The 18,693-nt window shown below is 35.8% G+C and overlaps 1 protein-coding gene across 2 annotated transcripts in view; it reads left to right on the forward strand.

Annotated features, from left to right (window-relative positions):
- Positions 1 to 16,155, forward strand: part of KLHL4 (kelch like family member 4) — a 150,287-nt gene extending 134,132 nt beyond the window's left edge. The window contains exons 10-11 of one of the 2 annotated variants that reach the window (XM_054472715.2): positions 10,876 to 11,047; positions 15,428 to 15,493. In XM_054472715.2, coding sequence (XP_054328690.1) covers positions 10,876 to 11,047; positions 15,428 to 15,493 — 238 coding nt within the window. Of the gene's footprint in view, positions 1 to 10,875; positions 11,048 to 12,579 lie in introns of both variants that reach the window. The other variant, XM_054472714.2, reaches the window with a different exon arrangement.
- The last annotated feature ends 2,538 nt before the right edge of the window (positions 16,156 to 18,693 follow it).

Consider the following 18,693-nt stretch of genomic DNA (forward strand, 5'->3'; position numbering starts at 1 on the left):
AAAAGAGCCCGCATCGCCAAGTCAATCCTAAGCCAAAAGAACAAAGCTGGAGGCATCACACTACCTGACTTCAAACTACACTACAAGGCTACAGTAACCAAAACAGCATGGTACTGGTACCAAAACAGAGATATAGATCAATGGAACAGAACAGAGCCCTCAGAAATAACGCCGCATATCTACAACTATCTGATCTTTGACAAACCTGAGAAAAACAAGCAATGGGGAAAGGATTCCCTATTTAATAAATGGTGCTGGGAAAACTGGCTAGCCATATGTAGAAAGCTGAAACTGGATCCCTTACTTACACCTTACACAAAAATCAATTCAAGATGGATTAAAGACTTAAGTGTTAGACCTAAAACCATAAAAACCCTAGAAGAAAACCTAGGCATTACCATTCAGGACATAGGCATGGGCAAGGACTTCATATCTAAAACAACAAAAGCAATGGCAACAAAAGCCAAAATTGACAAATGGGATCTAATGAAACTCAAGAACTTCTGCACAGCAAAAGAAACTACCATCAGAGTGAACAGGCAACCTACAAAATGGGAGAAAATTTTCGCAACCTACTCATCTCACAAAGGGCTAATATCCAGAAACTACAATGAACTCCAACAAATTTACAAGAAAAAAACAAACAACCCCATCAAAAAGTGGGTGAAGGACATGAACAGACACTTCTCAAAAGAAGACATTCATGCAGCCAAAAAACACATGAAAAAATGCTCACCATCACTGGCCATCAGAGAAATGCAAATCAAAACCGCAATGAGATACCATCTCACACCAGTTAGAATGGCAATCATTAAAAAGTCAGGAAACAGCAGGTGCTGGAGAGGATGTGGAGAAATAGGAACACTTTTACACTGTTGGTGGGACTGTAAACTAGTTCAATCATTGTGGAAGTCAGTGTGGTGATTCCTCAGGGATCTAGAACTAGAAATACCATTTGACCCAGCCATCCCATTACTGGGTATATACCCAAAAGACTATAAATCATGCTGCTATAAAAACACATGCACACGTATGTTTATTGCAGCACTATTCACAATAGCAAAGACTTGGAACCAACCCAAATGTCCAACAATGATAGACTGGATTAAGAGAATGTGGCACATATACACCATGGAATACTATGCAGCAATAAAAAATGATGAGTTCATGTCCTTTGTAGGGACATGGATGCAATTGGAAATCATCATTCTCAGTAAACTCTCACAAGAACAAAAAACCAAACACCGCATGTTCTCACTCATAGGTGGGAATTGAACAATGAGAACACACGGACACAGGAAGGGGAACATCACACTCTGGGGACTGTTGTGGGGTGGGGAGAGAGGGGAGGGATAGCTTTAGGAGGTATACCTAATGCTAAATGACGGGTTAATGGGTGCAGCACACCAGCATGGCACATGTATGCATATGTAACTAACCTGCACATTGTGCACATGTACCCTAAAACTTAAAGTATAGTAATAATAAAATAAAAAAAAAGAAAAGAAAACTCTGGGTGCCCCAGTGTTTGGTGCATATATATTTAGGATTGTTACATCTTTTCGTTGAATTGATTTCTTCATGATTATATTATGTCGTTACTTGTCTTTTTAAACTGTTGTTTATTTAAAGTTTGCTTGATCAGATGTAAATATAACTACTCTGGCTTGCTTTTGTTTTCCATTTAAATTGAATATTTTTTCCACCCCATTAACTTAAGTCTCCAAGTGTCTTTATCAATAAAGTGAGTTTCTTGTAAGAAGTGTATGGTTGGATCCTTTTTTTAATCCATTTTGTCAACCTATTTATTTTAATTGGCATATTTAATCCATATACAGTCATGGTTAATATTGACACATGAGGTCTTATTCCTGTCATAATATTGTTATATAGCTACTTTGTAACCTTATTTGTGTAATTGTCTTATAAGACTTTTGAGTTTTATACTTTAAGATGTTTTTATTATGGCAAGTATTGAACATATTTTGTATTCATGTTTATAACTTCCTTGAGCATTTCTTTTAAGTTTGGTCTAGTGGTGACAGATTTTCTCAGTGTTTGCTTGTCTGCAAAAGACTTCATTTCTTCTTCATTTATGAAGCTTATTCTGGCAGTATACACAAGTCAGGGTTTACAGCTTTTTTCCTTAAGCGCCTTGAAAATAAAATCCCAGTCTCTGCTGGCTTGTAAGGCTTCTGCTGAGAAGTCCACTGTTAGTCTGATGGGGTTTCCTTTATAGGTTACTATATGCTTTTCTTTTGCTGATTTTAGGATTTTTTTCCTTCATATTGAACTTAGTCTGATGACTGTATGTCTTGGTGAGATTCTTTTTACAATGTTTCTCTGGAGTTTTTTGAGTTTCTTTTATCGAGATACCTAAATCTCTTCCTGGACTAGGGAAGTTTTCCTTAATTATTTTCTCAAATAGTTTCCCAGACTTTGGGGTTTTTTCTTCTCCCACAGGAATACCTATAATTTGTAAGTTGGGACATTTTACATAGTTCCATACTTATCAAAAGCTTAGCTCAGTTTTTAATTCTACTTTTTTTCTTGTTTTTGTCTGACTGGATAAATTAAAAAGTACTGTCTTCAAGCTCTGAGATTCTTTCTTCTGCTTGGTCTAGTCTGTCGTTGAAGATTTCATCTGTATTTTGTAATTCCTTCAATGAATTATCCTTTTCAGAAGTTGTTTTTTTCTTTTCTTAAAAAATCTATATCTCTTTGGCAAATTTATCATTCATATCCTGGATTGGTTTTCTGACTTCTTTGTATTGGTTTTCAGCTTTCTCTTGAATCCTGTTGAGATTCTTTAAAATCAATATTTTGAATTATTTATCTGAAATTTCATGTATTTCATTTTGGTTAGGAACTATTGCTAAAGAGTTAGTGCAATGCTTTAGGGTTATTATAACGCCCTGTTCTTTTATACTTCCAGAATTTTTCCATTGGTTCCTTCTCATTTGAAAAGAAAAATATCACATCTTCTTATTTGTAAATTTACTTTTATTTGGATGGGACATTTTTTTCCCTTAAGGATGTGAATATAACCTATTTTGAATAAGATATTCAAGATCAGGCTTTGAGTCTGAGTGTTTTCAGTGGCAAAGACTCTGTATGAATTTTCTTCATTATAGGTAGCCTTAGTGTGGTGATTTTCTCAAGTGCCAGTTGTCATAGCAATGTTCTAGGTGTGTGAGCAGGCTCACTGCCTCCATTGGAGCTGGGGTGGCAGAGGTCTCCATAAGCTTATCTGCATTGGTGTCAATGGATTTTGTATTGAGTTGTGCATTTTAACCTACAGGCCAGTACGTGGCACTTGAAGGAGGTAAGAGTCAGTGGTGGTGGTGGTGGTAGCAGACAGGTTTATGCTTTATATTTGCTTATCAGGAGAAGGCCTCTGGTGCTTCAGGCAGTGGGCTGGCCTGTGGAACGCCCAGTGGCCTGGGCTTTATCCTCAGCACCATGAGGAGGGTGAAGTTGGGCAGAGCTGGACCAGCTGGGGCCACCCTCAGGTATCCCAGTGGTGGACACAAGCACTAACCCTGACAGAGATGGTGGAGGAATGATGTAGGCGCTGTATAATTTCCTTGGTTATAAATAGCCTTAGTGTAGTGACTTGCTCAAATGCCAGTTGTAGTATTAATGTACAAGGCAGGTGAGGAGGCTCAGGGCCTCCTAAACAGCTGGGGTGGTGTGGGTGGTGATGGTAGCAGAGGTTGCACAAAGCACATTTCCTTCCCGAGCACTGTGCACTTATGTCAGCAGTTGTAATGGGCTGTGCAGGTTGACCTCCTGGCCAGTTGAAGGCACTTGCAGGTGACAGGCAGCTGGGGTGGTGGTAGTAAGGTCTATGCTTGATCTTTACTAACAAGGAGAAGTACTCTAATGTCCCAGGGAATGTGCTGGGTTGTGGAACTCCCAGGGGTTCTGATCCCATGCTTTGCCTATGAGGTGTGTAATGGGGTAAAATTCTGATGGGGCTGCATCAGGCATGCCCATAATCAGACTCCCCAATAGCAGGTGCAAGTGCTAGCCCTGATGGGTGAAAAAAAGTAGTTCTCAGGCCACTAGGGCAATACTAGAAGGAGTGGAGAAACCTCTGTCATTCCAAAGAGCCAGCATAGGAAACGAGGAGTGGCTTGGGCTCCAAAATTTAGCAGGTGGCAGTGAGACCTGCCTTGCTTCCTGGGTCACCACCCTGCAGAGCTCCCTCCTGAAGCCTACTACTGGCAGCAAGCTGAAACAAATAGCTAAGTTACAAGCAGAACATCTCAGATTGCAAAACTGTCCCAGGCTGAAGACTTTCCTGGCTGGGACAAAAACTGGGGCTCCCAGATGATACCCTTCCTAGCCTGGTCTTGCAAATGGGAGGTCACCCACCTCCTGCATGCACACTTCAATCCCATACCACTCTCTCTTCTCAGTTCTGGCCATGGGGACTCCTCTCCTGTTTGAGACTAGGATCACAAATCTCAGTCTGGAGAGTTGCCCAGCTAGTGACTGCTGCCCGTGTGGCTTACAGATTTCAGTAGAGACTCCTATAGTTAGGATATTTATTGGCCACCTACTATTGGAGCCAGGGTCTGGAATGCGTGCAACACACTTCCGCTGCTACCCCTTCTCAAGGTCTCCCCACCGCTCCCAACATCAGATGCAGCGATTGGTAGGGTCAAGGAGCTCCCCCTTGGCCTAGATTGCCTAGCTCCCCAATGGGAATGTGTATTGTGGAGACACTTTCTCCCCGTCTCATGCACTGGGGACTCACTCTCAATTTTCCACTGAACCCACGGCACAGGCTGCTGCCACCAAATTCATCAAAGTATCTAGAGTCTCTTTTGCTTTTATGTTAATCACCTGTGTTCCTTCTTGGGTAAAAGTTTACAGTGTGAATCTCTACGCACTATTTTGCTACTTCCTCGTCAGTGAGGCATGCCAGCAAAGCCCCTAATTTGCCCTCTTAAAAAAAAATGCCACTGTCTTCTAAGGTTTTTCTGAGAAATTTATTAGTCATCTCATTGAGAATTCCTTTTACATGACAAGTTGCTTTACTCTTCTTGCTTACAATATTGTCTCTTTATCTCTGACTTTTGACAGTTTATAATGTGTCTTGATATGGTTTTTCAGCTATTATTTTTTCAAATATTCTTTCTGTTCTTTTCTCTCTTTTTCTTCTGAGATTTTTGAAATGCATATATTTGTCCACTGGATGTTAGCCCATAAGTCCCTTAGGCTCTATTCATATTTCTTTATTCTTTTCTTTTCTTTTTTTTTTTTTTGAGATGGAGTCTTGCTCTGTTGCCCAGGCTGGAGTGCAGTGGCGCAATCTCAGCTTACTGCAACCTCCACCTCCCAGGTTCAAGCAATTCTCCTGCCTCAGCCTCCTGAGTAGCTGGGACTACAGGTGTGCATCACCACACCAGGCTAATTTTTGTATTTTCAGTAGAGATGGGGTTTCACCATATTGGCTAGGCTGGTCTTGAACTCCTGATCTTGTGATCCACCCACCTCGGCCTCCCAAAGTGCTGGGATTACAGGCGTAAGCCACCGTGCCCGGCCTCATTTTTTTTATTCTTTTTGCTTTTCAAACACAATAATTTTAAATGACCTATCTTTAAGTTCACTTATTCTTACTTCTGTTTCTTGAGTCTCTCATTGAATCTCTCTACTGAATTTTTAAATTGTCATTTTATTTTTCAGCTCAAAAATTTTTACGTTTCTTTATTATAATTTTTTTAACTTATTTCCATTATTTCTGTTTTTCTCTTGGCTTTAGCATAAGACAGCTATGTTATTGTCTTGTAAGTAAGATCTTTATATTTCTACAGGAAGATTATCTGGAGACTTAATTTGTTATTTTAAAATTGACTTTGTTTTTATTTTTTTCTGTTTCTTTGTATGCCTTTTGATCTTTTGCTGAAAACTGGGTTTTTGAAAAAACATACACCTTCCCAGTCTTTGAGGACTGGCTTCATGCATTAGACCATCACACATTAGCAGGTCATGTTCTGTGCCTGGGGTCAGCTCAGCATAAAGGCTTGATGTATTCTTGGGCATTTCTAGGGATGTGTGCTTTCTGGATGTGTGTGTGTGTGTGAGTGTGTGTGTGTGTGTGCGCACGTGTGTGTATTTGATTCCCCAAATACATGGCCCAAATTCATGGCCCAAATCATGTTTCCTTTTAGAAAAACCCAAAGAATACAGTAGACTTAAACTGTGTTTAAACAACATTGCAAGACATTTTTTTAAAAAGGACAGATTCTACAAAAATTTTAAATTGCCTAGATAATTTATTGATGCCTTCTGTAGACTACAAAAAGTCATAGACAGCACATAACTCATAAAAGTTAGGGTACAAGCCTGACTACCAGAGAATGTACACAGATATTTGAAAAATCCATAGTTGTATTCAACAAAGGTAAGTGCAGTTTTTAGTTTAAGTAATGGTACCTAGGCATTGAATTCTATTCTTATGCCTGTGGAAGTATTTATGGTTCTACACCTAAAAGCCATATATACCTATAACTTCTTTATAAAACTCTTGATAGTTGGCAAAACTAAATCATATATAACATAAACATATAATATCTGGAATTATTATATTTGGGAAAAAATGTCTTGATCAAAAGTGCTAATGAATTTGTATAAAAATAATTATGGTATCTTAAGATTTCACTGACACTTCAAACTACATTGGAGCCAGGCGCGGTGCCTCACACCTGTAACGCCAACACTCTGGGAGGCCGAGGTGGGTGGATCACTTGAGGCCAGGAGATCGAGACCAGCCTGACCAACATGACAAAACCCCATCTCTAAAAAAATACAAAAATTAGTTGGGCATTGTCGTGCATGCCTGTAATCCCAGATACTGGGGAGGCTGAGGCATGAGAATCATTTGAGCCTGGGAGGCGGAGATTATGGTGAGCTGAGATCGTGCAACTGCACTCCAGCCTGGGCAACAGAATGAGACTCTGTCTTTAAAAAACAAACAAAAAACTGCATTGGAGTGTGAGACTCATGGGAGGGAGAGGTCAAGGAGAAAGACTGATATGGAAAACCCACGTTGTTTTTTACAGAAATATTAAAAGTTGCCTAAAGGATTTTATCCAAAATAACACAGAACTGTTCAAAGATACATAGTGAATAAGAAGCTGTGAAGGTTTTCTGCTATGAAAATCACATCTGACTTCACAAAAATTGTACCGTCAAGAAGTAAATCATGTAAATATATAATCAGAGATACAAATAATTCTGTCTTATAATGGCAATTTTCTTGTAATAAGTCCTAGCAAGATAGTTTTCATTTATTATAGTCTGTGCTTTCTTGTTTCTATTGCAGTCTGGAAGCTTTTTGTTGGGGCTTTGTGGTAAAATTTGTGTTGTATTAGCTTGGCTTCCTGTATCTAAATGTATGAAACTATATAAGTTAATTTTATCACAAAAAAGTATACATCTCATAACAAAAAAATGTGGAATATACAACTATTTTAATTAAATAATCATTTTTATTCCCATTATTATAATGCCGGCATTTTCTTAGCTTTACTCTGTGAACCCTTGACATTGTGGAATTCTGTGCTAAAACTTGAAAAAAATAAATTGGGCTGCATATTTTAGCACCATAGAGTGTTCACAGTAGAACGAGCCTTATTATGGTTTAAAATGTCTACATCAATTTAAATATGTATTTACACAAACCACTAAAAATATAAACTTAATTCATATTTTCTGACATAATCTGTGGCACAGACTACAAAATTAAATATTTACATGCATATCCTATAAGTAGATGTTTAACCTCATTTTCTGACATAATTACACTCCCAAATTTACTGATTTTTAAAATTCTCGTACTCTTAAAATTTTTTTAAAAAGAGAAAAACAAGAACTTTACACATACTAAACAAATGCATAGTATAGTAGTTAAACACATCAGATTAGATGTCAGATAGATCTGAGTTCAAGCTTTAAATCTACTGTTTATTAATTATGTGACCTTGACCCAGTTACTTTACATCTCTAAATGTCAGTTTCGTCATGTGTAAAGTGGGAATAATAATAGTATCAACCGCATAGGGTACAAAATAAAATGTGGTAATGCACTTACCACATTGCTTGTCATATGTTAATTACTCAATAGGAGTGACTAAGTGAGTATAGTTGTTTCATTTTAGTATTATTGCTTTAATTCAGTATTATTTTTATTACCAACATTATCACCTTTTATTATGCTATTATTGTCATTTTCCTTGAAAAGGCATTGAGAAAATGACTAGTGCTAAAATATAATTTTCAAAAAGTTAAAATCATGGCTTTCATACAAATATAAAATGACACGTTTTATGTATGTAACAAAATATCACATGTACCCCATAAATGTGTACAAATATATATCAATATAAAAATTAAAAAATATAAAATGAACGTGTTAAACATTTTATATGATTCATAGATGAAGAAAACAATTATAAGATGTTAAAACAAGTTCAAAAGGGTATTTGAATAAAAGGTACTTAGACAACTTTGAATGCTGAAATAATTTCTCAATAGATGCAAAACTAGTTGAAATCATATAGAACAATAAAAGATAATCTTTGGGAGTCATTGTTTCTACATTGTGGAAATCAATTCTATTTCTATCAGGCAAAATGAATTTGTATTGTTATAGAAAAAAATCACAAGGAAACTCAGCTTTTTACAACTTAACTTCCACACACGCAAAGTTGTAAAATAGGCTTGTCAGTAGAAAGTCACTTAAAGGGGCTGGGCGCAGTGGCTCACACCTGTAATCCCAGCACTTTGGGAGGCGGAGGCAGGCGGATCACGAGGTCAGGAGATCGAGACCATCCTGGCTAACACGGTAAAACCCTGTCTCTACTAAAAATACAAAAAAAAATTAGCTGGGCATGGTGGTAGGCGCCTGTAGTCCCAGCTACTTGGGAGGCTGAGGCAGGAGAATGGCGTAAACCCGGGAGGCAGAGCTTGCAGTGAGCCGAGATTGCGCCACTGCACTCCAGCCTGGGCGACAGAGCGAGACTCCGTCTCAAAAAAAAAAAAAAAAAGCCACTTAAAGGTCCATCCAGCCTCTATGGAATCAGATAATCTTCATTTCCACGTCTTGAACAATTTTTCTAATGCTTTTTTTTTTTTTTGCTAAAACACTTTTGGCATACCCAATTTCTTATGATAATAATTTAAATTAAAGTTTTCTAAAACCATCACATTGGTTGGGTCAGGGATCACTATTACTATAATGTTAATGAGAAAATTGAGGCAAATAAATCAAGCAAATGATTCCTAGTTACTCTAAGTGGGAAAATAAGACCATGACTCATTCTCTTGACTTCAGGATCAATTTCATTTCCTCTAGAATATATATACTTACATTCAAAGTAAGGGAGACAGAAAAGCAAAAGAGAAACAAGGAAGAGAAGTAATGCTATTTTAAGTTGAATATGTGGTGACTACTTTTGTCTTTAATAACTGCTCCTGTGTATCTTTACAGATGATAACCACATTACCAATTAGTTTTTCTTCAAAAGATTCAACATTCCCCAAACTCCTCTTCTTAATCAAGCAGCATCCAGATAATAATAATGTTAGCCAGATTTTGAGCATTAGTTACCATGCCCATGCAGAAAAGTCTTGGGTCTTTGGATGCAAATTTATGAGGAAATCCTTCCATGAGTTTTGGTTCATGATTCATCTGTGTGTGTACCCTGACTGTCAGCTGAGTGAAGCATCAATTAACAATAGCAATTGTTTTGAAGATTTGGCTTAGCCAGAGCATGCAGCTATGGATTTTCTAGCTCTGACTTTTACCATAACATCTGAATTTAAAGTGATATGCTACATGACACTCAATGATATAGAATTTAAGTTGTCTGAGTTATTGCTGATTTCAGATAATATTTTTAAAATTGTAGACGTGAGACCGATTTCAGATGGAAGCTGAAATCAGATGATTTAGAATATCATTAAAGAGATACAAACAGTGGTTAGAGGGGGTAATACAAATATATCAGTGGAAAGTGATAAATGAAAATCTCCTTTGTAAAATCAATATATTTCATTAGGCTTTTACAAATAGGCCAATATAAAGTCAGGGAGCATTTTTGTGTATAATTTTATGAGTTTTCTTCATTGTTCACCTCTTAGATTTTAGTGTTATATATTTTTAAAAATAAGCTTCAAAGATTAGGAAAGAATTTCTAGAAAATATGTTAATTAATATTACTTACTGAATTATTTTTCATTTTGCTTACTAAAGAGGTTTGGGGATAAGGAGTTAACTTCAGATTAAAATAGAAAACAATTAACCTTGACTCCACTGAAGATAAATAAGAACTCTCAGCAGGCAAAAACACAGGATAAGTCTATGACCATTCTATCTGCAAATAGTATTAAAACCAAAGTACTACATTTCATACAGCAAAAATAGAAAGGCAATTATATTCAGGTTTACTTTAAAATATGAGTTCTCATATAAAATGGATCAGACATCTTATGTATAACTTCGGCAAATAAATAATAAAAAAAAAGCTCTTCAATCAGACTACTAAATGAGAGGAGACTTTTTTATATAATGCCAGGATCACAATATGTGAAATTTCCTCAAAGTTTATCTAAGCACTGATTAATGAAGTGCGTGGTATCTTGGATAGGGAAACTTTTTCAATAAGCTTTGAGAGACACCTAGTGGCTGAAGGTAATTTTGTCATGCACATATCCTTAATATTATCCAATCTACATTTGATATTTGTATAAAGTGTTTTTAATCCTGTGTTTCAGATAGGTATACATTTTGAGAATGTCTGTTATTTTCAACTGTAACTCTATTGGACTTTTCCTCCCAATTATCTTTCTAAATCCCTTAAGGTATGATCCAAAAAGTGATTCATGGTCAACTGTGGCACCTCTGAGTGTTCCTCGAGATGCTGTTGCTGTGTGCACCCTTGGAGACAAACTCTATGTGGTTGGAGGATATGATGGACATACTTATTTGAACACAGTTGAGTCATATGATGCACAGAGAAATGAATGGAAAGAGGTATTCAAATTAAAATATTCAAATTACTATATTTCACATTTTAAAAAGAAGATATTAAAATATATTTTTGAAATTAATTGTATTCTCTTCTCTAGGCCCTAACAAGATCTTTTAGTGAAATTTATAGTATGTGCTCTATCTATGCCTTAGAGAATTACAAGTTGATCTAGTTGATACAATATGACAGGATAGTCGATAGCAGGACCCATCAGTACTTATATAAAAGAGGACAGACCATTCTCTTGACTTCATGAGAGCATTCCCTTTAAAGAAAATAAGTGAATCCAATAAAATACTTCAGTAATAAATAAATAAAATAAAGCATTTTACCATGGCCAACTTTTTATGTATATGTTGTGACCTGAGAACCAAAGGGCAACATCCTCTTCCACAAATATCTGCCCTTTTTATTGGCTGGCACCCAGGAGGCAAGCCTTCAATCTTTACCATATAGAGACTGTGCAGACTGCAATACTCCTAAATTCTTCAATCAGTCAATAATTTAGTAAACAATAAGAGACCAGAATTAAAACCTCTCAAAAGTGCTGCACATCTATTAGAGCTAATTTCAAGGAGAATACAAAAAATAGCATTGAAATGGCATCTTTGAGATGTTAAAGGCAAATTTGACCCTTTTGACTGCTTTGCCAGTGATAGCCCTAGATTTAGTCTAAAATATTTAATAATGCTTTGTCAATTAAATGATGAGTTAACAAAAAACATAAAGTATGATTAACTCTTTACCATCTCCATAAACAGGCAAACCTTGTATTTGGTACCTAACTTCATCTTCCCTTCTACTGACTTCATGCTACTCTGTATTCTACAGGGTACAGCTGTCTGTTGCTCTAAATAAATTGGTGTTAATATAATGACAGCTGATAATGAGATTTTAATCTCTCTTCTCCAATAATCTGATTCATTAAGACTCAGAAACCCTCAAATGCTACAATGTAGGTAGCTGCTGTTTTATCAATGCTTAGGACCAACCAGAAATCGAAGGAAAAAAAATATCATGCAAGGTGTTAGGACAAATACAATAATCAAGATGTTTGACCAGCTTATGGGATTTATTTTTCTGAAGATTGTAGACAAGTAGCTAAGAGTCCTAGATTATATTTTTGGCTGTGTCACTGTTTCATCGTGTGATCTTGAAAAGAGTGAAAGAGAACTAACAGATGGTGGGATTATAACTACTAAGTGCAAATTGTCATTCATTATTTCACTCACTCATCACAAAAACCTTGACGTGTTAGTATAATTAGGTGTAATTTTTCAAGTGAGAATATTATCAGAGAGATGAAATTTACTTAAGATCACTTGATCCTCAAACTCAGGTTTTTACCATTCTAAAGGCTGTGTTTTTTCCAACACACTACACTGTTATCTAGGCTGCAGTTTATCTCATCTTTAGACAAGCTGATGTTAGACCAAAATAAGTAAGGACTTCTTCAACTATATTGAATATAATATTTTATATTATGCTGAAATCGGAGTTCCAACAGTGTTTTGTTTCTTGTTTTGTGTTTTAGGAAGTTCCTGTTAACATTGGAAGAGCTGGTGCATGTGTTGTAGTGGTGAAGCTACCCTAAAGCTATCTATCTTTATCAAATGGAATGAAACTGGATAATTTCAAGAAACTGAGTAGGACACAGGGAGAAAGAAATACATGTTCTTTTTCCTGCAATTAATAATCAGACTGGAAAATTGTTGTATCATTTTAATTTGTAGTTACAATTGCTTTCATTTGTGAAGCCAAAACGTTTTAAAACATGAATTACATATGAATTATTAAGTATATGTGCTTTTGCAGCTGATAATATAAAAGGAAATCCCATAGTCTAGATATAGCCCCATTACTACAAAATGCTAAAATATTTAATGAAAATTGATGATGGCAACAGTGTGCGGGTTATAAAAGCATTAATACATTTCAAGGTAAGAGCCTTAGAAGTTAAAAACATTTTCAGTTTTTTTTTTTAAATACTCTTATTATCTAGAACATAGAAATATAAAAGGTAACATCTGAAGCTTAAAATAGTCTGATTTTTAGTAAGCCATTATTCTCCTATTCAAATAATATCCCAAAGAGCTAAACAATTCCTTACATTTACCAAGAGGAAAGCTTTTACTGTGTTGAAGCTAAAAAAAATAATGGCTCTTTGACAAAACTTGTTATGTTGATCACGGTATGTCAAAATTTTTACAGGTTTGCTCATCTGCCAGAGCACACATATAAATTTGATATTTCTTAACATATTGTCTTGTTAGATTTGTTACCAGCAAAGTATTATTGTAATTTCATATACACAGCCTATACAATGAAATAATGAATATTTATCATATTGATACAAACTGTGACCTCAGCTTCAGAGTGTCAGGGCCTCACTTGTATAGAATGTAATGTTCTCCTCAAACATTTATGTTAACTCTATAAACAAATATCGTTAAGTTAAACAAGTTTTCAAAAACAAAACAATTGTTAAAGTACATTAAAATTGAGGATGTTACTCAGTGTTAACACATGGGAACACGAAAATATTCAATAAGCCTGGTCAATTCTATAGTTATCTTTTTTGTACCAACACATGCTTTTCTGTTACTGTTATATTATCCAGTAGAAAATGTTAGGATATGTGTGCTGTACAAAAAAAAAAAAAAAGACTTTTTAAGTTTTAAAAAGCAAAAATGGCTAGTTGAATAGTATTTTATGTGTAATTCTTGCATTTATTCCATTTAATTATACAACTAAGATGAAATATAGAAAAACCCTTTGTGGAAGTAACTTTCCAAGTAAATGCACAATTTTAGAATTTCTACAAATAAGTTCTTTTAAACAGTCTCTTTATTGTGGATTGTGAAATCAAAATCTGGAGAAATGCTTGTAAAATATACTACTAGCTTTTAAGTTTTAAGAAAGAACAACGTAAGTTGTACAAAGATATTTGTACTTTGACAAATTGAATTTAAATAAACTGTATTTCCTCTCGCTATAGTGTGGCTTTAGAATATATCAAGTACAACCTGAATGGACTTTTGATTTTACATTTCCTATATCACTAAAATACTTAAACACAAAAATAGAATTCCACTCCTTTATTTCTTCTTACACCTGCCATTTTCTCTAATTCTAAAGAGAGAGCTATAGATTTCTGCAGTTCTAGAGGTGAAGATAGAGACATAGAGAGGCTGTGAAACACATATACAGCCCTGTTAGGTCTTTTGAATTCACACCTTATTAAAATCAGTGTAGAAGTAGAGTTACCTAAACCTTTATCGCCAATGCACAGCTTGGCCTGTTAAGTTAAATGTGGGTGTCAACCAATGGAAAAGATCAAAGGACCTTTTGCAGCCTAGCTTGCCAATCCTCTAGTAACAACGAGGTGCTACCAAATGGCAGACTGTGTCTAGAGTCATGCATGGACAAGAGGAAAGAGAAAGTTGAATACTCTCGTCTCAATGGCATAGCTGGACTTGATCAAGTATTGACCCGTAGAAGAGACATGTATGTTTCCCAGAGCTAACCCTTCATAGCTGCATTTAAAAATGGTGTTCAGGCCACTATGGCTGCTGTGGTTTGAATATTTTTTTCCCTCGAAAACTCATGTTGAAACTTAACTCCTAATGTAGCAGTATTGAGAGGCAGGGCCCTTACGAGGTGATTGGGCCATGAGGCCTGTGCCCTTCTGAATGGATTAATCCATTCATGGATTAATGGATTATTATAAGAGTGGAGGGCTGGTGACTTTATATGAAAAGGAAGGAAGAGTGACCTAAGCTAGCATGCTCAGGGTGCACCGTATGTCCCCTGGTCATGTGATGCTATGTGTTACCTTGGGACTTACCTGACAGTTCTTACCAACAAGAAGGCCATCCCAGATATGGCCTCTCAACCTCAGACTTCTCAGCCTGCCTAACTGTAAGAAATTAATTCTTTTTCTTTATAAATTACCCAGGTTCTGTTTTAAGCCTCAGAAAATGAACTAAGACAATGCCCTAGATGAGCTGCCAAAATCTGAGCAGATGTGAGCCATCAGAATAGAGACCTGCAGAGGCCCAGGGCACTCAAACATAACTGTGCTTGTCTCAGTCAAACTTAATTGGCAAAAGGAGGAGTAAGAGCGGGCCCTTTCTGACATGCTTTAGCAGAGATAACCTATCAGGGCTAGTTTAAACAAATATGTATAGGAAAGGATGTTATTTATATATTCTTTCAAGAGTGTAAGGGCTCACACATTTACTATACTCAGATCTGAGACAATGTTGCTTTTTGATTTTTTTCTGTAATCACTATGACCATGTTCAGGATTCCCTACTCTGCAACTCTCAGCATGCATCATGATGATTCTCTAACACTGTCACCTTCCTGTATTTCCACAGGGCATGCAAGAACTTCTACAAAACTTCTATACCACACAGAAGCTGAAGGAGACTCTGGAGCACTAAATTCAGATCCTTTCTCCACACAACAATGCCATTTATCAATCTGACTCAGGTGTGGCTGTTGCCCCTTTTTGGTATGGAGGGAACACTGAAAGACAGTTTCCTTCTGGAGTTCCAAATACAATATAGAAAAAAACCTCTGTGACTCTGGATTTTATTTTAAGTTCTCTAACAAGACTCCTACCTTGAGATCTTAGTCTAGGTAAAGAAAAAAAAAAAAAGACCATGAAACACATATGTCCTTAACTGTCATCATTCTATGTTTACTTTCTCCCAATCACATTACCTGTGGTAGAAGAGATTTTTCAGTTGCTATTTCTCTTCGTAGTGAATTTTCTTTACATCCTGTCCACACTGCTGGAGACACTAAGTCCCAACTTAAAAGATGGAAGGAGCATCTCCGCTCTTGTTTGTGGAAGATATCACAGGCACTACCTAATTTGCAAGCATGGATCTCCATATTTCAAAGGAAAGTTTTTAAAACGTTTTTAAAATTTCAAATATCTCACTGCAGTGAATTATGGGTAAGGTGACAATATGTTTAATTAGCTTGATTTAATCATCCCATACTGTATGCATATACCAAAATATCATTTTGTACACCATAAATATATATAATTATGATTTATGAATTATAGTAATATTAATAAAAGTGTTAAAGCTTTTTCTCTCTTAACAATGCTTGCTTTTTAAGATTATGGCCTGCTACAGACTAGGAAAAAGTCCTGCTCATGGTGCTAAATGTTTAATATTGACACTCTCTATTTTTTTCTGTCATAATCCTAATCCCCTCCCTTAACACACACACACAGAAACACACACACATACACACACAGCACATGTAAACAATGACTGAAATGGGTACATACAGCTGAATATGGAGAAGGTTATAAATGGGTAAAAATTAAAAAATAAAAGCACATTAGTATTTTTCAGATATTAGCCCCTTGACATAAACATCTATTAAAGATCTGCTGTGTTTAGGACCCTAGTGATATAAACTAATTAAAACTAAGTTTATGAAATTTGTACCAAATCCAAGCCTATAAAATTTGGATTATATTTTAAGTGATGGAGAATCAGAATTAAATGGCTTCACCTATACAAAAGCCACCTGAGTTTGCCAAATTTACATTTCATCTAAGGCCATGGAGACCTTCATTTAAATAGCCCTGTTTCATATGTTAAATTCAGTTTATAGCTGGGTGGTTAAAAAAGACTAACTTGACCAGAGCTAATTATATCTTACCAGAATGGGAACACATGAATTCTGGCCATCAAATCACAATTAGTCTTATTTTAAAATAAAGCTGAAAGATAATATCACATGGAGATCTTTGAAAGCCATATCTTCACAAATCCACTTAGACTTGTTTCAATTTTGTCAAGTCTGCATAATGAGATGAGGCTGAAAAGCCAGTCAGGCTGAGCAAGTTCATATGAATTCATAGAACCATCCTGGCTAATCCAATGCATAGTGAGTTGCCCAATTGGGAGAACGTCTGAGCCAGTAGACACAGACAATTCTCCTCCTCTAAACTATAATCTCTCACATGAATTTTAGTTTTATTCATTATAGTATCCCCAGTGTCTGTCTAGATTCTAATACAAAATTGGTATTCAGTAAATAATTGTGGAAAAAATGAATGAATAGATTTTTGATGGCATCAAAGACTGGGTATTTTATGAGAATGGGATTCAAATAACAGCACTGGAAACATGGCCAAATAAGTAAAGGCAGAGGTCTGTCTCTCTGATTCTATCCACAAATATATACACACATTAAAAACACAGAGAGATGAGATAACACAAAATTTAGGTACATAGCTACACTCCATAGAAATAAAGGCAAATCTTTAGATGCTAGAAATCAGAGGGAACTTAGAAAACAATAATAAACTCAGATGGTACTAGAGATCATCTTGGAGTTAATGAACTTAGTTATAACCACTGAGGGCAAAGATTTTAACACCAATGTGTAGACAAGAATCATTAAGACAGGGTCTTGAGACTTCTCCTAGGGAAAGAAAGCCAGGAACATCCAGAAATGGACACTTTAAATACTTAAAAATTCACTGGGGAGGTAAAGTAGAAGATGACGCACAAATAAGAAGATAATAAACTGGAGGGAAAGCCTGAGTACACTACACAGAGTACAGCACAAAATGTTTAATAATGGGAAATATATAAAAAAAGAGGAGTAGAAGATAGAATGAGATGGTTACATTTGAGATTTTTCACATTTAAAAGTACATTGATCTTGCGAAACTGACTAAAGTTTATATGGAGAAGCAAAATACCCAAAATAGTCAACATGAAATTAAAGAACAAAATTGGAGGACTGGCACAACCCAACTACAACTTACTATAAAGCTACAGTAATCAAGAGAGTGTGAAATTGGCAAAATAACAGACAAATAGATCAATGGGACAGAATGGACATCTTATAAATAGACTCACATAAGTATAGTCAACTGATCTTTGACCAAGGAACAAAGGCAACACAATGGAAAAAAGATGGGCTTTTCAACAAATGGTGCTGGAAAACGAGACATCCATATTTAAAAAATGAATCTAGACAGACATTACACTCTTCATAAAAATTAACTTAAATTTGATCACAGATCTAAATGTAAAGTGTAAACCTAAAATCTCCTAAAAGATAACATAGGAGAAACTTTAGATCACCTTGGGTTTGGTAATAACTTTTTAGATACAACATTAAAGACATAGTCTATGAAAGAAAGACTTGATAAGCTGAACTTCATTAAACTCAAAAACTTTGCTGTGTAAAATACACTGTCAAGAGAATGAAAGGAGAAGCCGCAGACTGGGAACAAATATTTGCAAAAGGCGTGTCTGATAAAGGACAGTTATCCAAAATATACATAGAAATCAACAATAATAAAACAAACAACCTGAATAGACACTGTCTTAGCTTGGGCTTCCATACCAAAAATACCATAGATAGGTTAGTTTATAAGCAACAGAAATGTATTTTGTGTTTTAGACTGCCAATTTCTCTTTGTATCTTCACAAAGTGAAGAGCAGAAAGGACATTCTTTCAAGATTCTTAGAAATTTATTAATCTCATTCATGAGGGTTCTGCTCTCATTTAATCCTAATTACCCTCCAAAGGCCTCACCTTCAAATATCATCATGTTGGGGGTGGGAACAGTTTCAACATAGGAATTTGCGGGGAC

The sequence above is a fragment of the Pongo pygmaeus genome, chromosome X, assembly GCF_028885625.2.
Source record: "Pongo pygmaeus isolate AG05252 chromosome X, NHGRI_mPonPyg2-v2.0_pri, whole genome shotgun sequence".
In the NCBI taxonomy this organism is placed as follows: Eukaryota; Metazoa; Chordata; class Mammalia; order Primates; family Hominidae; genus Pongo; species Pongo pygmaeus.